This window comes from Conger conger, chromosome 11 (genome assembly GCF_963514075.1).
Source record: "Conger conger chromosome 11, fConCon1.1, whole genome shotgun sequence".
Classification (NCBI taxonomy): Eukaryota; Metazoa; Chordata; class Actinopteri; order Anguilliformes; family Congridae; genus Conger; species Conger conger.
This window is the reverse complement of record NC_083770.1, coordinates 31,829,608-31,856,039: the sequence shown is the minus strand read 5'-3', so window position 1 is coordinate 31,856,039 and position 26,432 is coordinate 31,829,608. Positions and strand designations below refer to the sequence as shown.

The following is a 26,432-nucleotide window of genomic DNA, read 5'->3' as shown; positions in this document are numbered from 1 at the left end:
CAGTCCCACCCCTCCCCAATCCTCCCCCGGCGTGGGGGTGCATTCTCCAGAGCCCCTGTGGATGTTTCCAGAACTGCTCTTTGTCCGGTCAGGCCTGGCTGTGGACTGTGACCTGGGAGGCAGTTACAAGCAGAGCGGGTGAAGAATGTTCCGGTCATGTGACCAGCCTGTCCCTGCCCGGTGCCTCCACCTCCCACCCGGAGCATGTGACAGAGACTTTAACAGAACACATGTCATCTAAAGAGCTGTGACACGAAGGAGAATTGTATGGGAATAGCATGTCACCAGTGGAAAACTAATAGAGATGTTGCTCATTCTGATGGGTGATTTTGCCCATACAGTAGTTAAAAGACGCACTAAACTTACAGGACATTCTGTCCCGTTCTCTGAGCGGTGCAAAACAGCTTGGTGACAGGCTGCTGTAAGACCAGGAGTTAAGGGGGGGGGGAGTGGAGGGAGGGGCTGCAGAGACAGGGTGTGTGTGTGGGGGGGGGGGGGTGGGGGTGACTAAGCCCTAATGCAGCAGGAACAACTGGCCAGGAAAAAAGGCTTTTTTATTATTTACACTTTATTTTACATTTTATTTCACCAGGTAGTCGGTGCTGACATTATGTGATTTTAACTGATACAAATCTCTTTTCCAAGAGACACAAAGTGGTCCCTTGATGAGAAACGGGAGGAAAAAGCACATTATCTGAGTCAAGCTTCCCTTTTACTGGACAATAAAAGAAAAATAATAAATAAACATAAAGGACAACAGAACAAAGCGTGTGGCAGTGTACCCCTTCCTGCGGCATTTTCCTGCCACGCCCCATGCTCCTGGCCTTAACCCCCGATACACTCAGTGCCTGTGACAGTTTATCTGCCTGATAACCCCCCCCCCTTCCCTGTCACCATCACAACTACCCCCCCGTCCCTCCCCCCAAAAAGACCTGTGAGGCTTACACACAGATTCCATGCACTCCTGCACACCCACGCATGAGGAAGGGAGGACCTCAGACCAGAACTCTGTGAAAAGCCTTCCATTATTCACATCCTAATTATTTTGCTCATACTACTTTCCTGTAGGTGCACACGTCCACAACATTGACTTACAGCCACTGTCTGCTTTGCTGCACCAGTTGGCAAACAAACTATTTATCTAGTAGACAGTGATACCACTGACCGGCACCTAACCCTCCCTCCAATTCCCCCTCAGCCGCCATGGCCAAAAACACAATCTCCGAGGACGAAGCGGCTGATTGAATTATCAGCCCAAAAACAAGGCACTGTCTTGTCTGGACATATGAACAGAATGACCTCGTGAACATCCTAAAGAGGGCACAAACATATATAAATAGCGCCGTGCTAAAAGTGTGGGGGATTTTTTCCCCCTGAGAAAAGGTACAGAAAAAAAGATAAGTGCAAAGAGCTAACGTGATAATCGATACATCCACTTTGTGCGCGTTGCCCGTCTCCCTGGACAGATTTAGATTTTCACCAAGCTGGCCATGGTTTAATGCAATGGAGCTCCAAAAACACACTCTGCCACTTTGGGGCAGAACTCAGAGAGCTGACAAGAGAAGCCTCTGTCGCCTCCACAGTTCAATACGTATAGATCCGGTGTGCTTTTTACCCAGAAACCCCATAAATGTCCCGCCCTGTGAGGTAACGGGAGGTGCTTTGCATCACTTAATGCCTCCGCTGCATTGATCTTCATTTCGGCCACGCGGTCAATGGAGATTAAATCAGGCAAGGTAACGATGGGCCTAAAAAAGGCAAATCTTCAGAGTGGTAATGGGAGTTTACTGGCAGTGTTGCTCCCTAGTGCCCCTATGTGCAATATGGCTGTCCTGCAAATAGCAAGATTCTATCAATGCCAATCCACTTACCAGCTCACAAAGTAGCGCTTCTGCCAGCATGACAACAACGCTTCCCAAACACAGCGACCGTAACATTGAATCAAACCACCAGGATACGGAAGCTCATCTACAGTGCCCTCCATAATGTTTGGGACAAAGACCCATCATTTATTCATTTGCCTCTGTCCTCCACAATTTAAGATTTGTAAATTTAAAAAATAAAGTGCATTTCTATACATTTTGGTTTCACCACATAGTCCCAAACCTGTTTTCCTGATGCCTGTGACCTATCAACATCATCAGAGTCTGGAATGGGAATTGGGGGGTGGGACAAGATTCAATGATGCTGCATGTTATGTAAATTATGCTGATACAGTATGGAACACATTTGCTTTAAGTCATCAAGGGTCCAAGGTATCAAATGAGCCTCAACCCACCGTGCTGCTGCCAGATGCACTAGATACAAGAATAATTGTTTCTCCTGACAAATTTTCCTGTTGAACTCAATGGAAAAAGTATTCAGGAGAAACAAGGCCAAACATTATGGAGGGCACTGTAATACTACAAATAGGTGACAGGGAATCTATCCTGTTTCATGCAGGCTGTTCATGCTGTCATGGCCTACTGTTAAGAACCATCTAGCAGTTTTGCTTTGGGGTCAATTTTGGGGATTCTTCCCCAAGAACATTACCATAGATCTTATGTAGAATCCTAGTTTTCCTTTTTCATATAACCATTGGGATTACGATTAGCAAGGATGACCATTGACTGGGGCAGGGGGTTTGCCTGCAGCTATGTAAATGACATAAAAATACAAACTGCTGAGTGTACATTGACAGTGTAAATCACAAAGAACGTAAACCAAGCAGATTGATAATTACAACCGTTTAAAGTTGTATTGAAATTATGACAATCTTTAAAAACCATAGTAATTTGTTAAGCACACAAAAAAGATGTCCATAAAGCTTCAATAAGACAAGAGAATCACTCGCGTGGAACAGGAAAGATAAAACTACTCCACTACAAAGACAAACTCCAGTTAAACCCACTGAAGTACAAAGACATCAACAGCCTCACAGTAGTCATCCCTCTTTTAACTAATTTCAGGCTGTTTTCCCGATCTAACTAGATGCAGGTTAGTGTAGCTGCCTGTTTATATATAACCAGGATGAAAACAGCAATTTATCACAATATAATATTACTTAATATATAATATAACAGGGGTGGAAATAGCACTCCCATGGCAATATGTCGCATTCCAGGTCTTGTTAGAAGCATGTCAGTGCACAGAAAGATTTTTAGGGGTTGATCAGGTTGTATTAAAAAAATCCATGCTTGCATTGCATTTCAAATGGTAATAGATAATCCAGCAATAATCTTTGTGAGTCAGACATGTCCTGCATTAAACCCACACAAAAAATAGTAATTTGGCCACAGAAATGTACAAAGATAGATTTAACGTAGACACTTCAATATGGATGACCCACACAGTAAACTGTGTGGCTATTTCCCTGGGAGTGCACTCACATGCACTTTCCACCCTCTGTGGGTGATTTGTTAATTGTGCATCATTTTTGTTCTGGTTCTCTGGATGGTTTAATGTGCTTAAAAACATCACAGTCCTGTGGATCCTCAGCCAGGGTTAAATCAACTCTAATAGAGTTTGAAAAAACCGACCATCAGAGCACTCTATCAGAGTTCATTTCACACCGACTATTTTGCTGTGAGAAGCTCCTTGTTTAACCTCTTTCCAAAACAATAACCTGTTTCCAGTTTGACCTGGAATAGCTTAGTATGTGCTATGCATTGGGAAGGTGATTTCATTTACTGCCTAACATAATGACATAATATCGCCACAGGTGAATCAGCCAGCAGGGGCTTGTCTTTGAACAGAACAGCTGGGAGACATAAAAACAACATGGCGCGCAAGCAAAAGGAGCATGAAACCAATCAGGTACGAGCAGTTTTAGAGCAGCCACCGCGACCCTGTCTGATCAAGAGAACAGGGACATCTCCACAGCAGAACGGCAGGGGGAGGGGGCTTGCACAGTCGCTGTCTGCACTGATAACCGGGCTATGGCATTCCGAGCATCTCTCGGCAGTGAGTGACTCGGTAAAGGGGAAGCCAAGAAAAAAACTAAAACAACAGGAGTGATATTGAGATGCCTGTCTTCCAACCTGTGCAGAGACAGAATATAGGCAATAGGTCACATGGACTCACTGTGACTGTAGCTTGATTCAGGAATGAAAGCGATTAGTTGATTAGTGGATGTTGAAATTATAGCATGCTAGCAAGCCGTGCACTCAGACCAACCTCACAGAAATAAAACTGATCTGATGCTTTCTACTCAATTATTTTGGTTCATTTTAAACCGAACCGAATATAATCCAATGGCACCAGAAGCGTGTGGTTACAGGGAGGCACGGACAGACCCAAAGGCCCAGAGTTTCAAATAACCCTCTTCTTACGTAATCCATCAGCCGAAAGTATCACAGGTTCTGGGCGGGGGGTGGGGAGCCCAGCTGGAAGGGGAGTGTGTTTGGGGAAGAGGGGAGTATCGGACTCCGCTTGCACGATGAGCTGAGGGCCTGATGACTCTCAGCTCAAATCTGTGACAGCCTAAAATTAGCGCCAATAATTTGAGCCGCGCAGGTCAGTAATCAGCGGCTCAGCGCGCCTTGTAATTAGGATGCTGAAATAGCACAGGGTGGTCACAGCAGGGTGGCACATGGGGGATACTGCAGCCCCAGTAATTGCTCCAGTGTGTGACCTACCCAAACACAAGCAGACGTCCTTCGCTTGTTGGCCAGAGGTTCGAGGAGACACGAGGTAGCCTTCATCAGCTCAATCTCGGCACCGCGACTTCTCTCCCATCAAACACCCCAGAGGAAGAAAAATCTAATCAAGCCTTTTGTTTTTAACAGAGTGGCCTCCCTCCCCACTGCAGACTCATCCCATTCCTCCCCTGTAAAAAATAGCTTAGGGCTTAAAACTACACCTGAACACATCCCACCAACTAATGGATCGGCTTCTCATGGGTTTTATTTTAGGACGTCATGGTTTCAGATGCTTTTTGCTCCCTCATCATGTGCCGTGGTGAAAAGGCTCAAGCTTTCGTATCTGTCCCTGTGTTATACCTGTGGGCATACAGGTCTGCGGGGTAAGGGCACCGGGGGTCCTGGCAGTAGGGGTTGCACTCAATGCCTATCAGCTCTGCCCAGAGTCCTCTGGGAGGCCGACTGGCAGGCCAGGGAGGTTAGAGGTGGGCTGGTCAGACAGACCATCAGAATGATTGACACGTGAGGAATATGACAGAGGTGTCTGCGAGGGACACATGCACGCACACACACGCACACGCACACACACACACACACACACACACACACACACACACACACGCACATGTGCAAACACAGATGAGACAAATTGACAAATCCTAAACTCTTACTTCACACCCCCAGGGAGCAGTGGAAAATAACTTAAACATCTGTTTCTGTTACCATGGTAATAGACTAGTCCAAAAAAACACATGCCTCTGTCAGTGGTATGTTGTGTCAAAGTTGAGGCTCTGTTAATTAACCATTACCATTATACTCAGCACTTTATAGAATATCGGGATTACTCCCATCAATGTGACATTAATTAGGACTCTGGTCACAGATGCAGGAGACTGGACAAACAGCTATGGTCCAGACAAACACCAGGGCTAAACTGAATGTACTGACTGGATGTTTTAATAGTGACTGTCTGGTGCCGGCCAGGTGCGTGCCCTGCAACTCAACAGCTGTGCTACGACGAGAGCAGAGATTCACACAGTGAGAGACGGAGAGTGAGAGAGTGAGCGAGAAAGAGAGAAAGGGGGAAGGAAGAGATTTTAAAACAAAACAAAGAGCTCTGAAAACTATTAAAAGAAAGAGCCAAACTCAATATATCAAATGTAAATTAAATATATAAAATATATAAATATATGAAATGGAACTCAAATGTTACCTCATTGAATAATTCTGAAGCTACAAGAAATAAAACAGGTGGGCAAAAAGCAAGGTTCTTTGATAATAGAAGATCACAGTACTAAATGACAGCCAGTGCTTCATTTACTTCTTAATAAATATGATTGGACACACAGGGGCAGTAGGTTAGTAATGAGAAATTAGTACAGTCCTAGGGGTTGTGCCGGACATATGTGTGTATGCATGCGCCCGTGTGTGTGTGTGTGTGTGTGTGTGTGTGTGTGTGTGTGTGTGTGTGTGTGTGTGTGTGACCTCTGAGAATACAAGGTGCGAGCCCCCTAGGATATATTTACCACTCTTAACTTGCAAGCTAATTACATTGCACCTCCTCAGGGTCAGGCTCCCGTGCACAGAGGTGAGCTCTTGGAGGGCTTCAGATTTCATTAGCTGAGTTTTCACCGCACTCCTCTAACAGCTGAGACATTCCATAAACACTTGATACTCCAGCCCAGTGTAGGGTGGAGAGGGGCGCTGCGAGAAGAGATATGGGCGGGGCAGGGGCAGAATTTCAGCCGTACTGAGCTTGTGACGTGCAGGATCAAGGGGGGGGTGTCTCTTCCTGGCTCATGATGAAAGCAGCCAACAGAAAACAGCATACCCAGAGCCTGGCACCTGTCCTTCCCTGAGCTCACCTGTTTATTCTAACTGTCCTTTCTGTTTAAACAGGCTGCACTATGAGAAATTCATTTCACCTTCTCGCTAGTTTATTTTCTGCCAAAAGCAAATATACTTTGGCTTACTTCTATGTATAGTTTTTTTTTTTTTTCTTGCCACAACTGGAATCTGACATAATCATAATCTGATAATACTGAATGCTGAGAGCTTGCCTTCTTTTCCTCTTCTCCACAAATAAAACAGTTTAATTTCCACTCATGACAAACTGTGTTTCCTCTTGCTCTACATTACTTTTATTGTTTAGAACTTCAGCAATGAGGAAGCAGAATGTTTAAGGGCAGAACTGATCCACAAAGTTGATGTGAGGGAAGGTGGATTTCCAGTGGATAAGCAGGTGTTTTACATTATTAAATCCCTTGCCAGTTTACCTGGAGTGAGCCGTTTGACTCGCACGGCAGATTGCTGGGAACGGGCCTATCCCTGCGGCGTCCTCCAAACCGCTCAGCCCATTCGCTGCGTCCTGGCCACCTGCCCTGTCCACCAAACGCCACCTGGCACTGCCCAAAAAGCAACCCCCTCCTCCCACCCCAATCCGACAGTACTTCTCTTCAGGCCAGAGGGGCCACTTCCAAAGCATCCCCGCTGCATGCCAGCTATGCGCTCATTGCTGTCTTTGGCATCTGGTGTCGGACTTTAATCCTCCCCGACACAAGCTGTGAAGAACAAGGCTTTTTGTGCTTGCCGTTTATGAGGGGTGTTTGCCTTTGGAGCCCTACGCCGGGGCACAACGCGGCATCCCCATATTCTAGGCAGTCCTCCTATGTTTGCCCGTGATGTCATCTCAGCCCAAGAGTTTCCACTCCCACACCCACACTTGCTGCTGAAAACAAGTGGTGAGCCACCACATACCAGAGTCCAAGCTACGAGCTCCACAATTCTGCCCTTTGTTCGGGGGCCTGCTTTAGCCAAGGTGAGGCAATCCTGTGTTTGAGTGTGTGTGTATGTGTGTGTGTGTGTAGGTGAGGGGGGGCATACCATAAACCCACCCCACCAGCCGTCCCTACACATTTTCACTCATTCACAGAGGTGAACCAGGTTATCATTATAGTGGTTTTAACTGAACTGTTCTGAATCACTGCAACTGTGAACTGAAATATTAGCAATTTGGCAATAACTAATGCTCAAACTGACAAACAAAGGAGGCAAGAAGGAATCTCCATATTTAAAGCAATTTAGACACACTTATCTGTGGAAATCTAGGCCCAACACATCCAGCTGTATTGACAGCAAGCTGCGGAGAGACAGACCGAGCTTGTTCTTCACGTTCTTCAGGGTCTGAGGGATCAGCCGTGTGCCCCTGCAGTCTCTACACCTCCACAGAGCCTGCATGAGGCGTGGCATACACTTTAAACCGCAGTGCGATATGCTCACAAAGCTGACACGAGGATGAGTGAAGGAAGCAAAACAGTGGCTTTCAATCCCAGAGCGGGTTTCTCCAGACTGACCCATCCCATAGTGCAGCGGAGAAATAAAATAATGAATAAAAGCAAGTACTGCAATTAGTGCACTAATGAAGAAATGGCTGTCTGTTGAAACTAATTTCCCACTGAAATGAAGGAATAGGCCTACACGTGACATATTTTGCAATAGGTAGAGGCTTGTCCGACCCAAATCCTACACTATGGGAATTCTGTCTCATTAAACAAAAAAATAATCGATTTCTTTTTTTTTTCTTTTTTACTTTGGTCATTGGTATGAAATAATTAAATCCAGAAATAGGTATATGTAAATAGATGCAAATCTGGTAAATACAGAACAATTTTCTGACATCGTTTCCCACCTTCATGATCATAAATCTGTCCAAGCCTGAGTCATAAAGGTAAAGCTGCAAAAGGTAAAGCCGCATGTGCACACACGCACACACACACGCACACACACGCACACGCACGCACACACAGACACACACAGACACACACACACAAGCACACACGCGCGCACACACGCGCACACACGCGCACACACGCGCACACACGCGCACACACGCGCACACACGCGCACACACGCGCACACACGCGCACACACGCGCACACACACGCACAGAATTATGTGACGTTTCAGACTATTATTAGTTTCATTCCACAAACTGTAATGGAAAAGCATAAAATTCCCTATGGGAAAATCTATATATACATATGTAGTATATGGCGTGTAAATAAAGGCCCTATGAAGCCTGTGAACCAGATGCATGAACAGAGTTAATGCTCTGGGAACATTTGCAAACAAACACACCGGCAATAAAGAGACATGAAAGAACAACTGTTGAGGCATTTCGCCGCAACCCCTATAGAATGTCTGGTGACTGTGGGTAAAACTGCTACCTTGTTATTTATACTTAAATAAACCTCTAAAGGAATGCACAATCACATCAACTAATACAAACATCCTGGTGAGCGTGGGTAAATATGGAAACCTTTACACTAATACCTTCCATAGACAAAAAACTATGATGGCAGGCACTTGTGGGACATGTCATTTCTTTTGTTTTAAGAACTACTGAGCAGAACATTTCAGAAGCAAAAGCAAATCACTGGGTCTGCCACAAACAGTGAACATAAACCCTGTTTTTATGGATTTGCTTCATGGAAAGTTAAAGTGGAATCAATTTCAAGTGTGTTCAGTGAAAAGTTGAGAGCAGTTCATGTGACAGAAATTCTCTGCTAGTGATGTGCCTTGCCTTCTAGCAGTCATGTGATCCCCAAAACTAAAACTGAAGGAGGGGCACAGACAAATTAGCTTTTCACAGTCACAAGGGTCTCCAGTTTAACAGTCCCAATGAAACTCTGCTCCTTTGAAGTGAGTGTGTGTAGACTGACAGCCCTTTCTGTGTAAAATAAAAGACACAAGCTAGAGAGGATTTCCTACATTCAAAGAAATCATAAACAGATGCACTGCAGCACTGACAAACTGGACAAGGAGTCAGGCACACATGTTATAAGGCTTCAACGCACAGGGGCTAAGAATGACACCCAGTGCACAGTAGTTTAATCCTTCCCTGGTTTTTATAAACCTCAGGATCTGACATCGTTAACAGATTATGACATGGTGACTGTACAAAGCAGAGAAACCATGAGACACTCCCATGCAGGGGCTCTGGGATGTGAGCCAGGGGTGGGGCGAGGGTGCATGGATCCAGACCATGAAGTCCTCAGTGCCAGTGCGCAGTCTCCTGGAAGAGCTATGACAGGCACGAGCAGAAACTGAACGGTTTAGGGCTCCAGTGGGCGGGCCTGAGTCACACACACCAGATACAGTAGTAACCTTGCTGTTTCCCCTCAAGACATCTGTATAGGTATATCCATATAGACTCTTTCAGTAACAACCTAAACACGCAGACGGTAAATAAAAAAATGTATGGTTCATCACCAAGGATCAGGCTGTCTGTTAGTAGTGCTCTGGGTTCCTGTAACTGCCACGTAACTATAACAAATCCATAAAGAAATAACAACTGTCAAAGCACACAACCTCTGGGGTCTGCACTTTGCTGCCGTCTGCTCTGAGGAGCTCTGATCCTCTGCCAGCTCCCATGGCCCCCGCTCCACCCTGCTGCAGCAGCCGCCCCCGGGCCGACAGGTGACATGCAGGCAGCCGCCTCGCTGGCCTTTGTCCGAGGCCAAGCCTGCGTTAAATCCACGTCCGAACCCATAAATCTTAAAACCACTAAAAGGACAACAAACGTGAAAAATCCCAGGGCGGGGCTGTTCTACAGCACGCCAGGGCATGGCTTCTCATTTGGCCCTGTCTGATCTGGGGAGAGGACAGAGTGTAGGGCAGGCAGCGTTAGAGGCCAGGACACAGTCTAAGGTCAGGACAGTCTGACGCTGGTATGGGGAGAAAGCGGGAGCCGGTGGAAAGCCAGAAAGTGAAAGCAGGCCTTTCGGGAAGCGGCTTGCTAGTCTGCCCAGGCAGCAGGACTGGCTTCATTTCCGCTCAAACCCCCAGGTTTTTGGCTCTGCCCGTGCTGAAATTCAGTGCTTCATGTGCTTGTGACTACAGTCTGAAGGTGTACACTTCTCCAGAACTATGTAATCAAATGCCTGGAAGTCGACGTCTGATGTTCTGCCAGGGTAGGTAAAATGTAAAAGGCCCTGCCAAACTTACAGGATTCAAGCCCATTAAAACAACCTGGTATCGATTCTCAGAGGATATGAGCCAGCCCACGACTATCCACTGTTCTTGTTAATCTGCTAAGTCCCTTGCACACACAATACTTTACTGTGTAAAAGATCCACCGGGAATGTTCAGCACAGGGATAGAGTGGAAGTCTTCTCCAGAGTGATTTTTGGAACATGTCCACTGACACATTTCAGGGGCTGCTGATGAACAACACCAGAACTGAGAGTGTGACTGAGCTGGCAACCGAGAGAATGACAGAAACTGTGGGCAACTGAGCGAGTAGGTGATGACACGATTGAATGGTCATTTTGTGAGTGACAGTAACTGGAAGAGTGACCACTTGAGTGACTACATGATAGGACAAGCGAATGGGAGACTGAGCTTGTGACTAAAGCTGCTTTCAGACACAGAAGACGGAAAATAGGCACATTAACACTTCTGGCAATGCTTGAGCCTCCTCTTGTTCACACAACCTTCAGTGTTTTTACATGTTTTTTTTTTTTGTTTTTTTTACATGTTTTTTTACTGGGTTGATGGGATTCACACTTTACAGTACCAGTTGCTGAGGAAGGGGCTGCCAAAAAGCTATTCAAAAAGAGCTAAGGATGGGATTAAAGTTGGTGAAGAGCATTATCAAGTCCCAAGATGGTAATAACTTTAGCTTATGAGCTAGGGAAGCTGACTAATGTTAAGTAGCTTGTGAAGGAAGAAAAGGTGAACCTGACAGCTAATGTCCTGTCATATTTTAAAGTGCAAGTACACCTATGGGAATTTTGTATTTTGAATTATTTGTGTGATGGTGACAGTATGTACTGTGTAGCTAATTAGAAAGGTATCATTTACGTATTTGGTGCACGTTTGATAGTTTTTGTAGTCGTACGAAATAACATAGCAGCATACATGTCTTGGCAAAGTGGTCGAGTTGTACATCCTTTATCTATTGATGATGGTACGGCTTTGTTCACACTAACACAGAAACAGAGCGTTTCCATAAATGTTACTAGGTCTAGAACCAACAGAGCAACTTTTCTGGAATGCCGAATTCAGCTCTCATTCACACATGACCCCTGGACAGTGTAGTTTTTGAACATTTCGAGGTATGACTGTATATGTGAAAAGGGTTTCAATGATGAAGGTACAGAGTAAGTGCCCAATGTGAGTGAGCTTGTGCGTGCGTGAGTACATAAATGAGTGTGCGAGTGTGTGAACGCAGGTCTGAGTGAGTAGCACACTCCATCTGGCTTTAATGAGCCTTCCCTTTGCAGAGCTGATGGAGCCTCCTGGGCACAGATCTCTCCAAGAGACTAATAAGAGCCACTGCACACATCCTCCGCCCCCACACTGCTCTACCTATTGTCTGATGTGCCCAGCACATGCCTTTTATCTCTTTATGTCATGTGAAAAGGTCTGGCTTCCTTTAGCAGACAAGCCCAGCTCTGGAATGCTGGGTAGTACAGTATCTGTCAGAACCTGGGGAGGGGAGGAGGGGGTAAGAGGTGTTCACCATGAGATGTAGACAGTCCTACAACTCTCTTCTACAGATCGCCCAAATAGGCAGATCACAGGATCAGGGCAGTGGCAAACGTCCTCCTGCACAGCAATGTCATCTATTCTACATTTTGGGAGTCTCTTTACTTACTCCAGCCACTTCACAGGACTTCACACTAAATACACCCCTCCCTGCCTCATGCACACACACACACACACACACACACACACACACAAACATAGCTCTCATGGTGTGTCTGATGAATGATAAATGACGCTTCTAGCTACCCTCATACAGTTTCACGTGGCGATGGCAAGGACAATGCTGAGACACAAAGCACTGCACTTTCATTAGCCACGAATTTGAAGAATTTAAGGAACGTCCACATTTCCTTCCATGAGGATTCTCAGAAAATGTGGGGTGTGCTGTGGAACAAACAGCAAACCACGCAGTACATCTGAGACACAAGATCGGAAAGGGCTGATTACAGTATTAGAGTACAGTATTATATGGTGAAACAGAGAGATTCCTAAACTCACATCAATAAAACATATTTAAAGATAATCTGATACTTTCATTTAAGAACCTCAAGTGACTGAAATGCAAAAGCTATTTATCATACTACTACAGCGAAGCTAGTCTAAAAGCTAGTCTAAAAGATGCCATCTCTATAAGATGTATGTACACAACACAACACTGTGCGTAATGATTTACAGTGAGATAAGTATTTGGGGTGAGGCACGTGGCACATGGGAGCCATATCTGAGCCCCCCTGTGCAGGCAGGGGTTTGATCCCCTCTTTGGAAAATCCTGAGCTGTGATCCCTTCTCTATCAGTTACCATCTCTGCTTTCTACCCGTCTGAAAAAAGAAAAAGAAAAAGGAGGTCAGACTCCCTCTGCTCCTTTAAAAAAATACTTTAAAATATATATCAGTGAGAACTTTATTAGGTATTAGACTTATTTTTAATACTCATTGGTCTTCTACTGCTGTATCCTATCCACTCAAATCTTTTGACGTGCTGTGCGTTCAGAGATGCTCTTCTGCATACCACTGTGGTACTGTGTGTTCACATTACTGTCACCTTCCTGTCAGCTCCGACCAGTCTGACCGGTCTCCTCAGACCTCTCTCATTAACAACACATTTTTGCCTGCCGAACTGCTGCCCGCTGGATGTTTTTCTGTCTTTCACACCATTCTCTGCAAAATCTAGAGACTGTTGTGCGTGAAAATCCCAGGAGATCAGCAGTTTCTGAGATACTCAAACCACCCTGTCTGGCACCAACAATCATTCCACGGTTAAAGTCACTTAGATCACACTTCTTCCCCATTCTGTCATTGGGTATGAAAAACAGTTGAACCTCTTCACTACGTCTGCATGCTTTCATGCACACGATTGGCTGGTTAAATATTTGCATTAACAAGCTGGTGTATAGGTCTAACTAATAAAGTGCTCATTGAGTGTATATACAGTATATAAACTATAAACATGACATTCTTAAAAGAGAAAATGTTTTCTATGTTCCAGAGAGCCTCAAGGAAGCCCAGGGGTACAGAGCCGAGCCCGGGAACCCCTGCTGTACAACATTGACCTTTTTAACAGCCTCTGTTCAACAGGACAGGCTATTTGTTATGGTGACAGCAAAGGCTTGTAAGCACATACAGAGGTGTTCAGGTAAACTGTATGTGAAAAAAACGTCCTAGGAGCCTGAAAAAGGCCATTAAAAAAATCACAGTACCTGCTCAATACATTATAAACAAAAAGTACTGAAATGTTTAAAAGCACTGACAATTTATTAGATCTGGTGACGTGAATGAGATGATCAATATTTTAACAGAATTGAATAAAGATTCACTTTATGTAGTTTACTGAGCAGTAGTTATGTAGTTTACTGCAGTTCTTCCTCTGATGGAACATTAATATTATTTCTGCTGTATCTCATCTCTGGTGGGCCAATGAAAAATAAATGACCCGCAGTGAGTCTGGAAACTGAAGAGACTTTGAGCTCAGTGATGGGGTCAGACAGTGAGGAAGATCTGATCACAGCCAGACAGCTTAATTGAAGACCTTCCATTAGTCTCAAAGCCAGGAGGCACATTTCTAAATAGACTTGTCGATTAAAACACTAAGCAGAAGGGATTAGATTTGAGGGCTCTTCTGGGATATTGGTTTGAGGGGTGGGGGGGGGCATGAAGAGAGCTATATGATGGGTGCTATCAATCAAAAGAGTTTCTTACCCACAAGCCCTTGCTAGCTGCTTGACTGGGCCCTGTTGCTCTTATGCCTGGGCCTTCACCCCCAGACGATGGTCACTCCAACATTATTCATGACAGTTTATTATTCATATACTTGGCAGATGCTCTTATGCAAAGCAAATTGCAAAGCTACTGCAATGTATTGAATACCCATCATAAATGTACATCAAATACAGTTATTTCAAATATATGTATTTTTAAATATGTGCATGCGAGACGCTTGCCTCTTTCTTGTTGGTTTTGTAACCGTCTCCTGCAAAGCACTGTACAGCCCCAGCCCTCCACTCCCCACCAACCAGTTTGAGTGATCATCACTGATCATATCTAAACTGACAAGAATATAATGACAACAAACAGTCCACATAAGATCAAACCTTCAGCGCTACACAATCAACGTCTGCGGTCCTTCTCTTCACTCCCTAAGTCTCATCTCTGGCCCCTCAGGGATAAAAGAAGTTATACCCTCCCCAACCCACAGACAGAACAGCAGAGTCACCCTTTTCTTTCTGCCCCCCGTCTGAGGTCTGGGCTTACAGCACTGCCCTGGAATTCAGACCTATGCCTGTGCTGAACAGTACAGCTGGACTCATCCTCTGACACCAGGCCTCTCACACCAGGCCTCTGACACCAGGCCTCTGACACCAGGCCTCTCACACCAGGCCTCTCACACCAGGCCTCTCACACCAGGCCTCTCACACCAGGCCTCTCACACCAGGCCTCTGAAGCAGTACTTCACTATACAGTCAAATGTGTCATTAGCATGTAGCATTAGCCTGGGTGGTAACACTGGCAGTTACATTTCTTTAAGAATTTGTGTACTACAATATTATAGCTGAACTGGCACAAGCAGATTTGTTTTAGTACATAGTCTGTATTTAATCACCCTGTAGTGTTCACAGGGCACTTCCAATATTAATAAATAATGTTAATATTGCCTTTGATATATAAATCATATATGGGGCTGACAACAGAGGATCTGACTTCAGTTCAAGAAACATGCAACAAATCAGGTTCATACATGGGCGTGGCCCCGTATGTCCATGCTAGTGTGAGTGCGTAGTGCATTCCCATAGGACTGTGCAGTATTTCCACATGCACATACTGCATGTGCATGCTATGACCGCGTCGTTCTTTGCGTGCATTTTGACTTGTGTCAGTGTGGTTAAGAAGCCATTAAGCAGAAAGTCACATCATCTTAACGGCTCTGTTCTCACAGGGTGAAGCAGAGGCTGGCGGGCATGGCTGACATTTGGAGATGATTTCTTAGTCTGGCTGCCACGCACTACTCCGAGCATTACAACTAAATGACCAGGTCTGGGAAACACACGGAATAATTATCAACAGACACCCTCAATCATTTCAGGAAACAAAAAAAAGCAAACATGATTTTCAATTCTCAACAATGACAGGCATTTATTTTTCAATTCAGTGAGCGGAAGGAAAAAATAAGGATTACTATAAACATGCATGGCTCCACAGATTAGAAAGGGTTGTAATATCCATTACACACCATATAAAAATGGCCCTGGATAGTGGTGTCTGCTAAATGACTTAATGAATAATAACTCTAGGAAAAGTGGCAATAGCCTGGCCCTTACATTATCCCCAGCCGTGGGTCGCCTCCGTCTCCCTCTAATGACGCATTAACCTTGATCTAAAGTGGTCACTGACGGAGGCTACAGTGCTGATCAAAGGGAAGGGTGACAGACACAGGCTCACTGCAATTTCAGTGTTCATCGGCGATTAACAAAGAAAAGGGGTGTCATCTAGTCGTTCCCCACTTTGGCTTGAATTGATAAGCGGTTCAAGCAGCTCCTCAATTTGAGCCAAGAGTCAGTTCGCAGGCAGAGCACTGTGGGGGGAAAAGGCTGCTTACATTAAAGGAGGACTTTCGTGATCTTGGGAGAGCCCAGTCTTTCATGACAGCTGGGACAATAGTTGTTGGGCATGATTGGCGGGCATGCTCACCCGCAGTGGGAGGGAGGCTAATGAAGTGTGGGCAGGGTGGGTGGAACTTGCCGGTTGGAAGAGGTCATGCCTCCAGCCTGGGGCTGATCCCACTCTGCGACCGGCCTTCCTTCCTCAGGGATTAACCTCCTGAACACGCTGTCTGTTGCTATGGTGAAGTGAAGGGCACCAAAAAAAGCCATGCAGCAAAATGCTCTCTGTGGGCACTGCCCTCGCTCTCGCTCCACCATCTGCCTTGGTGCCCTGTCTGCAAACAAGAGTCCAGCAGGTCTTGTCCAAAAACCCTCTTCTCTTACTGCTTTAACATTAGCTAACCAGGGGAGCTGGCCCATATAATGGAGAAAGAAGTGACACACACTGGATATCGTGGGGTACATCCAAAATTATTACACTGGTTTCAAACAGGCCACAAAAAATGTTCTATGGACGTGTGAATGGTTTATGGGTACTCTGCGTTTCTATGTGACCTTCCTAACAAATATTTAGAAGGGACATGCCAGTTAAAATGTATTTTTATAACTCAATCTCTTACTGGTGTTTGTACATAAATATTGAATCATGTTTGTAAGATATTGTGGTTGTCTCCAGTACTGTACACCACTGACAATGTGAGAATTTAAGTAGTGTGAGAACACTGTTTGTGAACACAGCTAAAACCTTTAAATGCACTCATTAGATACTTTTATGCTTTGTGTGTAGAGGAAAAACAGTTTAAATCAAGGGGAAGAAGGGATTTATTATAGTGCAGCTTGTGTTTTGTTAAAACCACCTACAGAAACAGCAACTTTCCTAATTTGTAAAATATCTTGGCACAATTTAAAATACTGCAATACAAAATCTGTGAGAAAACACCACTGTAGGTGTGGCAAACATAAGTCTGGGGGCGGGTTTTGGCTCCTTTGAGAAAGGTGAGTGAATGAATCTCCAGCACTGCTTTACACTGCAGAATTGTGTCTGTAAACAGTGGCCCAGGTCAAACCCGACAAAAGAGATTCCCTTTGATATGGACATAAGCAAGGTGAGTTTATAGTCATGGGAATAACTGTTTGCAGTGCTGGCTGTCCTAAAATCAGCTTACAAATCAATCCCTTCAATGGCATTTTAATGGCAGCAATCCAATAGGGACAAATCTCCAGTTCAGAGGTATTTCCTGACTATCTGCTGCTACACCCCATTCTCTGATCCTGTGACAGCACAGTCACAGGATTCTGGTGAACACTGGCCTGCGTCGCACTTCTGGATAGGACAGGAAGGACACAAATTATACAGGCAGAAGTGACAGCCGCGGCCAAAGTCATAGAAACTGGCCGACCCCGACTCGCCCTGGCAGGGGATTCGGCCCCTCTGCACTGCTTGTTATTGTGTTTAAGCACTGGCTGGAACTTTTCATACAGAATCGCCCGGCTGAGCTGTGAGGCGTGATATGCAGGCTTTTACAAGGGCACTCTGCCAAAAATGTATAATCAGATTCTTTCTTTGCCCTTTACCTTAAAATGGTCCCTTCATGGTTGTTTTTTTCACAAGGTGAGTCTCTTTAACAATGCTAAAAGTGCTGAAAGCAGCACACAAAACTGCATCAATTCAGAGACAGCTACCATATCGAAGTCTCTAGCACACCAAGTTACAACGTCAAGCTCCATTTGTGCCTAACTTCTGAAAACACAACAAACCACAAATTGTACAAACACAGTCAGGTTATCATGTTCATGTCTGACAGGGTGACATGTTCTAGTTCCAGACAGTATTTTGATTCAATACATGAGTTTTGAAAGTATGAAACTACATATCAAATTATGATCTTTTTTGGGGTCAAATGCCCTTGTAAATGATAGTATCACATGCACAAACAGCTCAATTTGAAACAAACTGCTGTAGCTGCAGGCAGGAATGCAGTTTTACTAGAAGCTTATCCAAGTGTAAACTGATGCAGTACCCTGGCCTCCATACTTCTACGCCCACATACCATCGCTGCCCACTTATGTAGAGGACTGACCTGTTTTCCCTGTCATGTAATCTGATTGCAGATGTTATGCTGCAGTTCCCATCCTCCAAAATCCCCCAAGCAGCTACGCATTTGTGCTGGATTGCTCAGGCACAAAACTCCTGCCTATCATCGCATAATTTCATAAAAGCCCAGAATGGCAAATGATAAACTGTGGCCACTGAGACATACTCAACACTGAGACCGATATTGCATAAGCAACTGATACTTAGATGAATAAGTGGTTTGGTGAGTAAACAGTTGGGTTTTCTGTTAAATGGGAGTTAAATTTTGAATGCCAGGCTGCTTGGTTTGGAATGCAGCCTGCTAAAACAACCCACAGTGCTCCACTTCCGTCTCCTAAAATAAAACCCTACAACAACAGTAAAAACGAGAGAAACTGACACAACCCTTCCCCTTAAGTACCTGGATGTGTTTTTTTCCACTGGCCACCCCTTTCCCTCGCTCAAAGAGCACAGGATCCTGCCACAGAATTCACTGTACAATGTCTCCTTTGAGACATTTCTGGATCTCCACACAGCTGGCTGAGCATGGTCAGGATCACCCCACAGCCTACAATGGAGAGCCTGTGACATCGCCCGACTGCTTAAACAGGGCAGGTACAGTGCCATTGGCCCTCAGGTCTCAGATGGGCAACAAACACGCTGACAAATACGAGAGAAGTGTGGGATATTTCCACACAAGCACAAAACAGACAGTATTTAAGTCCATGAGGTTTATCAGGACTTCCACATGTTCCTGAGGAAAGGGGGTACTGAGGCTTATTGGTCTTATGCTGATTATTTCACAAGAAATTTTGTGGTTGTGCGTTTGCTTTATGGGTTTGTTGCTTTACAGACTTCTTTTTCTCTTGCTTTGGTGGTAGTTGCATAACTATAGGCCTGATCTGAACCCTTGCGCTTCATGCACGCATTTCTTCTCTTCCCTTTACACAGGGCATCATACTTTGCTGTTCTCTGTTGCAGTGGGGTCATACCCAGACTGGTTCATGAGAAAAAACTCAACATTTAATATGAATATTTCCTCACTGCTAAAGTGATATGCTGCCATGACAGAGATGGAATCCACACTGCCTTAGCCTGAGGTTTTCTTTTTGTTTGGTAAAGGAACAGCTTGTGAATGTGAGATGTGGTCATGCAAGATAGCACTGCATGTGAATTTGGCGTGTGGGTGGATGAAGTACTCGATTTGAATATGGGCAGGCAAAAAGGAAAGCCACAAAACCATTGTACTTTGAGTTCTGTTGTTTGGTATTTAAACCTTTCTTGCTGCTCAACAACAGTTATCCCAAAGGTAATTCCTTACAAGCCACAACATGGAAATTTCGCCATCAAATGCCAATGGGAAAAAACCACCATGACACAATGAAAGTATCACAGTCCTTGTCGCAAGCCTGTGGGGATGAGCCAAGCGGAGCTTCAGCAGATGGGCAGAAAAGGGCGTATGGAAACAAAGCGGCCATAAAGTCAAACACGCTGTGTGTGCACACAAAGCTTTCCTCACTTCCCATCAGTCCTGCCAAGCTGCAATATAACACAGGCAGCAGTGATTGAGGAGGTAGCCTTGATCTGATAGACTGATAAGGCCAATCACTTTGCATGCTAAGTCCTGCTTCACGTGAGGTATTAGGTGCTTAAATTGATACTGAAGTGGAGGGGTTGTGTAGATTTACAACATGTATGTCCACGATAGCCGTATGACCATTAGCACAAAATCCAGCCAGTGACCGCGGTCACACAGACCCCCAAACACACAACGCCAGGTAGGAAATGCTAGCTGTTAACTATGTATCCTACATTTTGTAAAATGACACCTGTCAGTTTCAGAAGTCTCACTTCACAAAATTTCTGGTGCCGTTTACTTTTAGAAGAACTTTGTGTGCCGATTAGTGAGGGGAAAAGCAAATCGTAATATCTCATATATAGCTGTGCGAAATAGGAGGAGAGAAAAGTGAGTGGGTCCAAACAGATTGCATCCACGATCATCCACTGAGCAGAAATGACTCATCATTTGTGTATGCCAACACCAATGCTCCTTAGAAAACCTGAAAGTCATGAACTTTGATTTTACTTCCTGTTTTGAAGGCACACCTTATGAGGTGTTCTATTTTGGCATTGCCAATTAGCCATATATGCATTGTGATAACTGTGATGTCAACATTTACATGCAGCCAACCTTTTTCCTTACATAACGTAGGCTTAATTAAACACTACAGGATCAAAATCAGATTATTATTATATAACCTGTCCAGAAAGTTGATAGGCTTTCTTAAAAATATATTATTTTATGTCAACTGACAGAATAATAATACAACACGTAGTTGGTACAGCCTGAGCTCCTGCACCTGGTACACGTGTACAGACACACACACACACACACACACACACACACACACAGCTGATTGCCGGGGAAAGGGAGCTGAAAGAGCAGTTCATGCTGTTATGCAATGGGAGAGCTCTCTCCATCTGGGCAACGCAACCCCCGCAGTTCTGAACACAGAGGCGAGAGACGCAACAGATATGTGTTTAGCATTGAGCATACCCCGCCACACACACACACACACACACACACACACACACACACACACACCACTCATAATGCAGGCCCTGCTCACTGCTGCGGCCCTCACCAAAACACAGAGAAGGCAGGTGCACGGGCCGGGTCGGTCTCGACTCCCGGACTAAGGTAGACAGCTGGATGATTGGGTCTGATGCCTCTACTTCATGCTGTGGTTGTGCCCTGGGTTTCGGAGTACAACAGCCTAAGCATCATAATCACCTGCATATAAGCGTTGGCCTCCGCTTTTAAGACCTTCAGCATAATTCTGGAAAAGTGCTGCCGGATCTGTGATGTACCTTTCTGCCACTACACAGAAGGGGGGCAGGGCTATGCTTAGAACACGTTCGTTTTCTGAAACTTAAAAGTTTAAATTGTACTTCCCTCTAGGATCTTTCAGCGCACTTATCCCTGGTATGGGTATGCACTTTGCACTTTGTTGTACGTTGCTCTGGATAAGAGCGTCTGCCAAATGCCATTAATGTAATGCAATGTAAAAGGGTGTGACAGTGAAAGTAGGGAGTGACACAAGAACAATGTCAGAGACTACATGCACAGAGGGAAACAGCCTTACCTACACGTGCACGCGCACACACACACACACACACACACACACACACATACACAGCCAATGTTTGCTGACTATGTCAGCTTCACACCACGGGAGCTTGACTGTAAACAGTGCTATACAAATAAAAGGATTGATTGATCAAATTATTGTGAGCAACACTATATTAACAACTGAGAGAGCATTCATAGAAACCTCGCTATTATGAGGGAAGCCAAGAGTAAGGAAATGCATTTCTCTGTTGTCCACTGAATGCAAACCAGATTTGAAGCTATTCAATAGATGAGTCACATTTGACCAACAGGATTTTCCAAAAGCAGCTTTTAAACTCTCTGCCAAATTTATGAAACCTCTACATCTACATGATTGCATAATTTGTTGTATGACTCTTAATTCCAGGAGAAGGTGAATTTCTTCCACTCCCTGCCAACTTCTCACAGACGCTCACTCACCTTCACAATAAACTCATTCACTCCCAGCCAGCCATGTACACACATTCACTCCCCCCCTTGCCCTTCAACCAAATTAATTCAGCTCTCTCACTAGACAAATGCACCTTCAGATTGAGACTCACCATACCAGCTAAACAACAAGAGAAGCTGTGGCCTAAACACTGCACACGCTGTGACACAGTTTGGACCATGTCATCCATTTGTGAGTGTTTTTAAGTTCCCCCCCTCCCTCTGTGTGTCTCTATCACGCTACACAACCCCTTTAAGTTAATTACCCCGCGCAGAGGAAAACAACACTGATCCACACTGACACAAATACACTCTGGGTGGACAGTGCAAGTGACTGGGCAGCCTCAGGGGATTCACCATATCAAAAACTGCCTCGCCACAAGAGCACTGCAACGTTCAGGAAGATAAAGGAGTGCACGGGGGATGGACTGCAGACAAGGAGAGAGAAAACAATGCTGACAGGCTATTGTTGAGAATTTCTAAAGACCCGCACAGCCTCCGTTGCCTTTGTAGCGGTTCAAATGACGAAGCTGAGCGGTTGAGAAATGTTTCCTTTACCTTTGACCAAAAGCGACTCCGCTCCTTGTCTGTCATTGCCAAGAAAGAAAGCCTTGCAGTTGGGCAACAGTTCAGTAGATCAACAGATAAACGCAAGACACATGAAAATGAAAACGTGAATTAATAATGATGTGTTAAGCACAAGACAAAGACTTCAAGGACAACTGGAAGTTGTGAACTGTTAGTACAGGAAGTAGACTTCCAACCATACAGTGAAGTCAATTTTAGATTTCCTGCTATTATTTTGTTTGACTCCATCATGTCCTGAATGTGGGGCAAGGCCTCACTCTGAAGTAGAACAGTCAAAACTTGGCACAACTCACACCTCCAAAGTAACAAAAAAACGCAAAAGAAATTAGGGAAGGTATGCTCTTACCTAGGTCTGCATGGAAACTGTTGTCATGCGAGGCCCTACTGGATGGCGTGGAGTCCCCATCATTGGGCCAGATCTGACCGGTTTTCCGGACACCCACAATGGTGGCCTCTGACACCACCACTTGCTGCTTATGTCGTTTCTGCGACTGGGGCGTTGGGGGGCTGCTGCTGTCAAAGGAATGATGTGAATTCTGGGAAGGGGAGCGGCTCTTCTCCCTGAACATGCGGTAGGTGGTGGGGCTGGGGGACACGTGGCTCGACTGGCCTGAGGAGAAGTCCTCCTCGCTGGACGTCAGGTTCTCATTGGAGCTGCAGTCTGGCGTGTAGCCGCCGCCAATGTCCTCAAAGCTTCCAGGCGAGTAGGACCGCCTGGGCCACGTAAGGTGCCTGTCGTCCCCACTGTGGTCCCTCATATTCACTCCCTTCCCATCCCCTTCACCCATCATCCCCCCAACAAAGACGCTGGTGTAGGGCTGAAAGTCTGACTGCTGCCAAGGCTGTGGATGTGGCTGAGGGTGGCGATCCGGTTTGCTCCCATTGGCTCGGACCATGTTGTCCTTCAGGAAGCGTGGGTTGAGCTCGGTGTCCTCGTAGTCAATGTCATAACCACAGTTGCTCTCCTGAGACCGCCCCCGGCTCATAGGCTTGCGGAATTCCGACATCCCGGTTGCCAGGTTCCCAGGCAGAGAGTGCAAGGACCTCTTCCGCTCCATTTGTATGGCCTGGCTGCCCAGGTTACTGATCTTGTCAGAGACCTCTCTGTCGTTGACCTTCACCAGGCCCTTCTCATGGTGGTACTCCATGTTAACATAGAAGGGCTTCTCCATCTTCCCCTCTGCGGAGGAGTGTGAATTAGCCCTCTTGATCCGTTCAAAGTTTGACCTCAATGCTGCCACCCCTAAGCCCATGCCCATCTTCTCCATTGCGGAAGAGTCTGAGGGAACTTCCTTGTCTGCTGTCCCCTGAGCAGCAGCAGGCCTGCGAGAGGACGACCCACCTTTGTGTTTGGATGGTGAAAGCCCATCCACCTCGCTTTCGCCATAATATCTGCATTGGTCTGTCTCCCCCAACTCCCCCTGATGCACCTCTGGTGCAAGGGGGGGCTCTGGACACTCAATGTTGTGGGACGAGGATTTTCTGGGAGGGGGAGGCCTGGGTCTGATCTTACCCCGATCCCGATCCCTCTCCCCTGGCTCCTGTCCATGGGGCTGCTGTGGCTCCGCACCTGCGGGCTGGTCCCCCTCCTGCATCTGGGACACCCTTCTGAAGCCCCACCTCTGCCGATCATAACTCTTTCGCTCCTTCGCCAGAAATGTCTGCAGGTAAATCATGCGAAAGCGTTCCTTGTTCACCTCCATCTCCAGCCTCCGAATGGATGCCTTACATTTCTCCAGTTCCTGCTCAATGTCCCCCACAGAATTTAACTCCATATGAGGGGGGTCAGAGTCAGGAAACTGTGCTTTCCAAGCTTCAACAAAACCTACCGGTTCCACCATGACTGACAGTTCAATTATACTTTTTTAGAAGAATATAATAAATCACTACTTCTTCAGAATTGGTTTTACAGTCAAGATAACTGACCTTCACTGGGGAATCAATTTAACAAAACGCTACGGTTTAAAGTCCCAAATTATAATCATGATAAAAGATATCAACACATCGTGCTACCTCGTTCTACCTCGTTCTCACGGGTTTCACGACACAGATCGTCCTTTGGCTTTTTTTAGTGCATCTTCGTCAATTTTAGTTTATCGTAGCTACACATGCAGAGGTTTTATCTAAACCATATATAGAACCTTCCACCAGTTTAATTTTGTGCATGTCAAAAGCTCATAAAAATCCATAGCGCGTGGTCATTATCTTTCTCCCGATCAGATCCGCAATTGATAGGGAACAAAATCCAAGCGTACGATACTAGAACATCTGTCTTCCAGGTTGAAGGTCCAGACATGAAACTCTCACTGTGCAGAGAAAAGTGAATGCGGCGTGTTTATTTATCTTCTTTTGTAGTTTATTCCAGGACCATCGACTCTTCTTCATTCATCGTGAAACATCATTCTCTATTATCTCCAGTTGTTTCAGCCTCTTTGTAGACAGCCTCCCAAGAAAATTAAATAGAAAGAAAGATGGGAAATTCCCGTCTTTATTAGTGATGCCCGTTTTTCCCGTTCCTGTTGGGGATTGCGGGTAAATTTTTATCGATTTCGTCTCGTTATCCCATGTTTTTACAGTAAATATTAGCATACATTTTTTACTAGATTTCCTCTGTTCTCCTTGCTGTTGATCTTCTGCGCTCTCCCCATTTCACTCTCCTGCTCTACCGAGTTACTGCAGGAAAGGGAGGGACTAGTCTGGATATGATTGACAGTGATTAGAATGACTTGTCCTGCTTAAAGAGACAGGGCATTGTCCTTTCTGCCCGGTGTTGCTAATTTTTAATAGTTTATTTTGCATTATTTGTTCTCATTTCAGTCTTTCATTATTTTGTTGTCATATTCACATTTTCCCATCTATTTTAGCAAAGCACTATAACCCCCAGCAATCTTATTTCCTAAATCAGCTTTGAAAATGTGTTATGATTTAGCCTACTGCCAAGGTTGCATGTTGGATTGACATTTAAGAGCGAGAAAAAAATGCGATTTCTAACTTTGGGTAAAGTCATAATTTAGATACAAGATAACCCCACTACAAACGGCCATTAAATTTGACTGAATTTGATTGAATGTCAATATTGTTTCCATCTTGTCTAGCATATGCTATCTCGTAAAGCAGTCCATAATAGAAATCGTAGTTCTCGTAGTTTTATTTCTTACAAGTGTAATACTTCCTGTCACTTTTGTAGCACTTTTGTTTCTAACTTTAATATTAAAATGTCAGTCCTTGGTTTTTAAAATCGGACCTGCCCCATTAGGCTCAACCGTTTTGCACCAGAAGTCTGCAGGATATCCTGCAATCGGACAATCAAATGTTCCAATTGCATATATAAGTATTAGTATTATGTTTTACATGGTTGCATAATGTGTATTATATGGAAACAGATGGTGACAGCTTAAATGCTAACGAATAGTACATTTTCACATTGTTGAACAGCTGAAAATCTTAAACTTTAATACAATGAATTGCTAATTCTATTGTTGCAATTTAATTTTACGCCTTTTTTTCCTGGGCAGAACCTACAACTGCAAAGACCAAGGGATGCCTAGATTTGCGCGTGATGTTTGGAGAGGCACATTGGAAGCTTATCTTCTATAGCGTTTTCCGGAGAGTTGTTTTGCTTTATACAACAGCGCCCTCATGTGATGTCTCACCAAAAGCACTTGCCTTAACCAAAATTTACAGATGATATTAGCCCAATCCTGATATTAAACTGTTGAGGCGGACGTACCCCAAAGAGAACACGAGTTTCTTTGACCATCTTGTGATTCTTAACTGTTATTATATGATAGATATAATAGGCTACATCACTAAGGCTGCTGTGTTTAATTATTGCTATTTCCTCCACTGTCTATTGGGGCTGCTCCATCTAAAGGCTTCAGTGGAATTGCAGGTAATTAACAGCA

At 45.0% G+C, this 26,432-nt stretch overlaps 1 protein-coding gene across 1 annotated transcript in view; it reads right to left on the bottom strand.

Annotated features, from left to right (window-relative positions):
• si:dkey-91m11.5 (PH_BCR_vertebrate and RhoGAP_Bcr domain-containing protein) overlaps positions 1-25,161 on the bottom strand; it is an 86,501-nt gene extending 61,340 nt beyond the window's left edge. The window contains exon 1 of the mRNA XM_061260447.1: positions 22,874-25,161. Coding sequence (XP_061116431.1) covers positions 22,874-24,368 — 1,495 coding nt within the window. The 5' untranslated portion in view covers positions 24,369-25,161. The remainder of the gene's footprint in view (positions 1-22,873) is intronic.
• Positions 25,162-26,432: the final 1,271 nt, after the last annotated feature.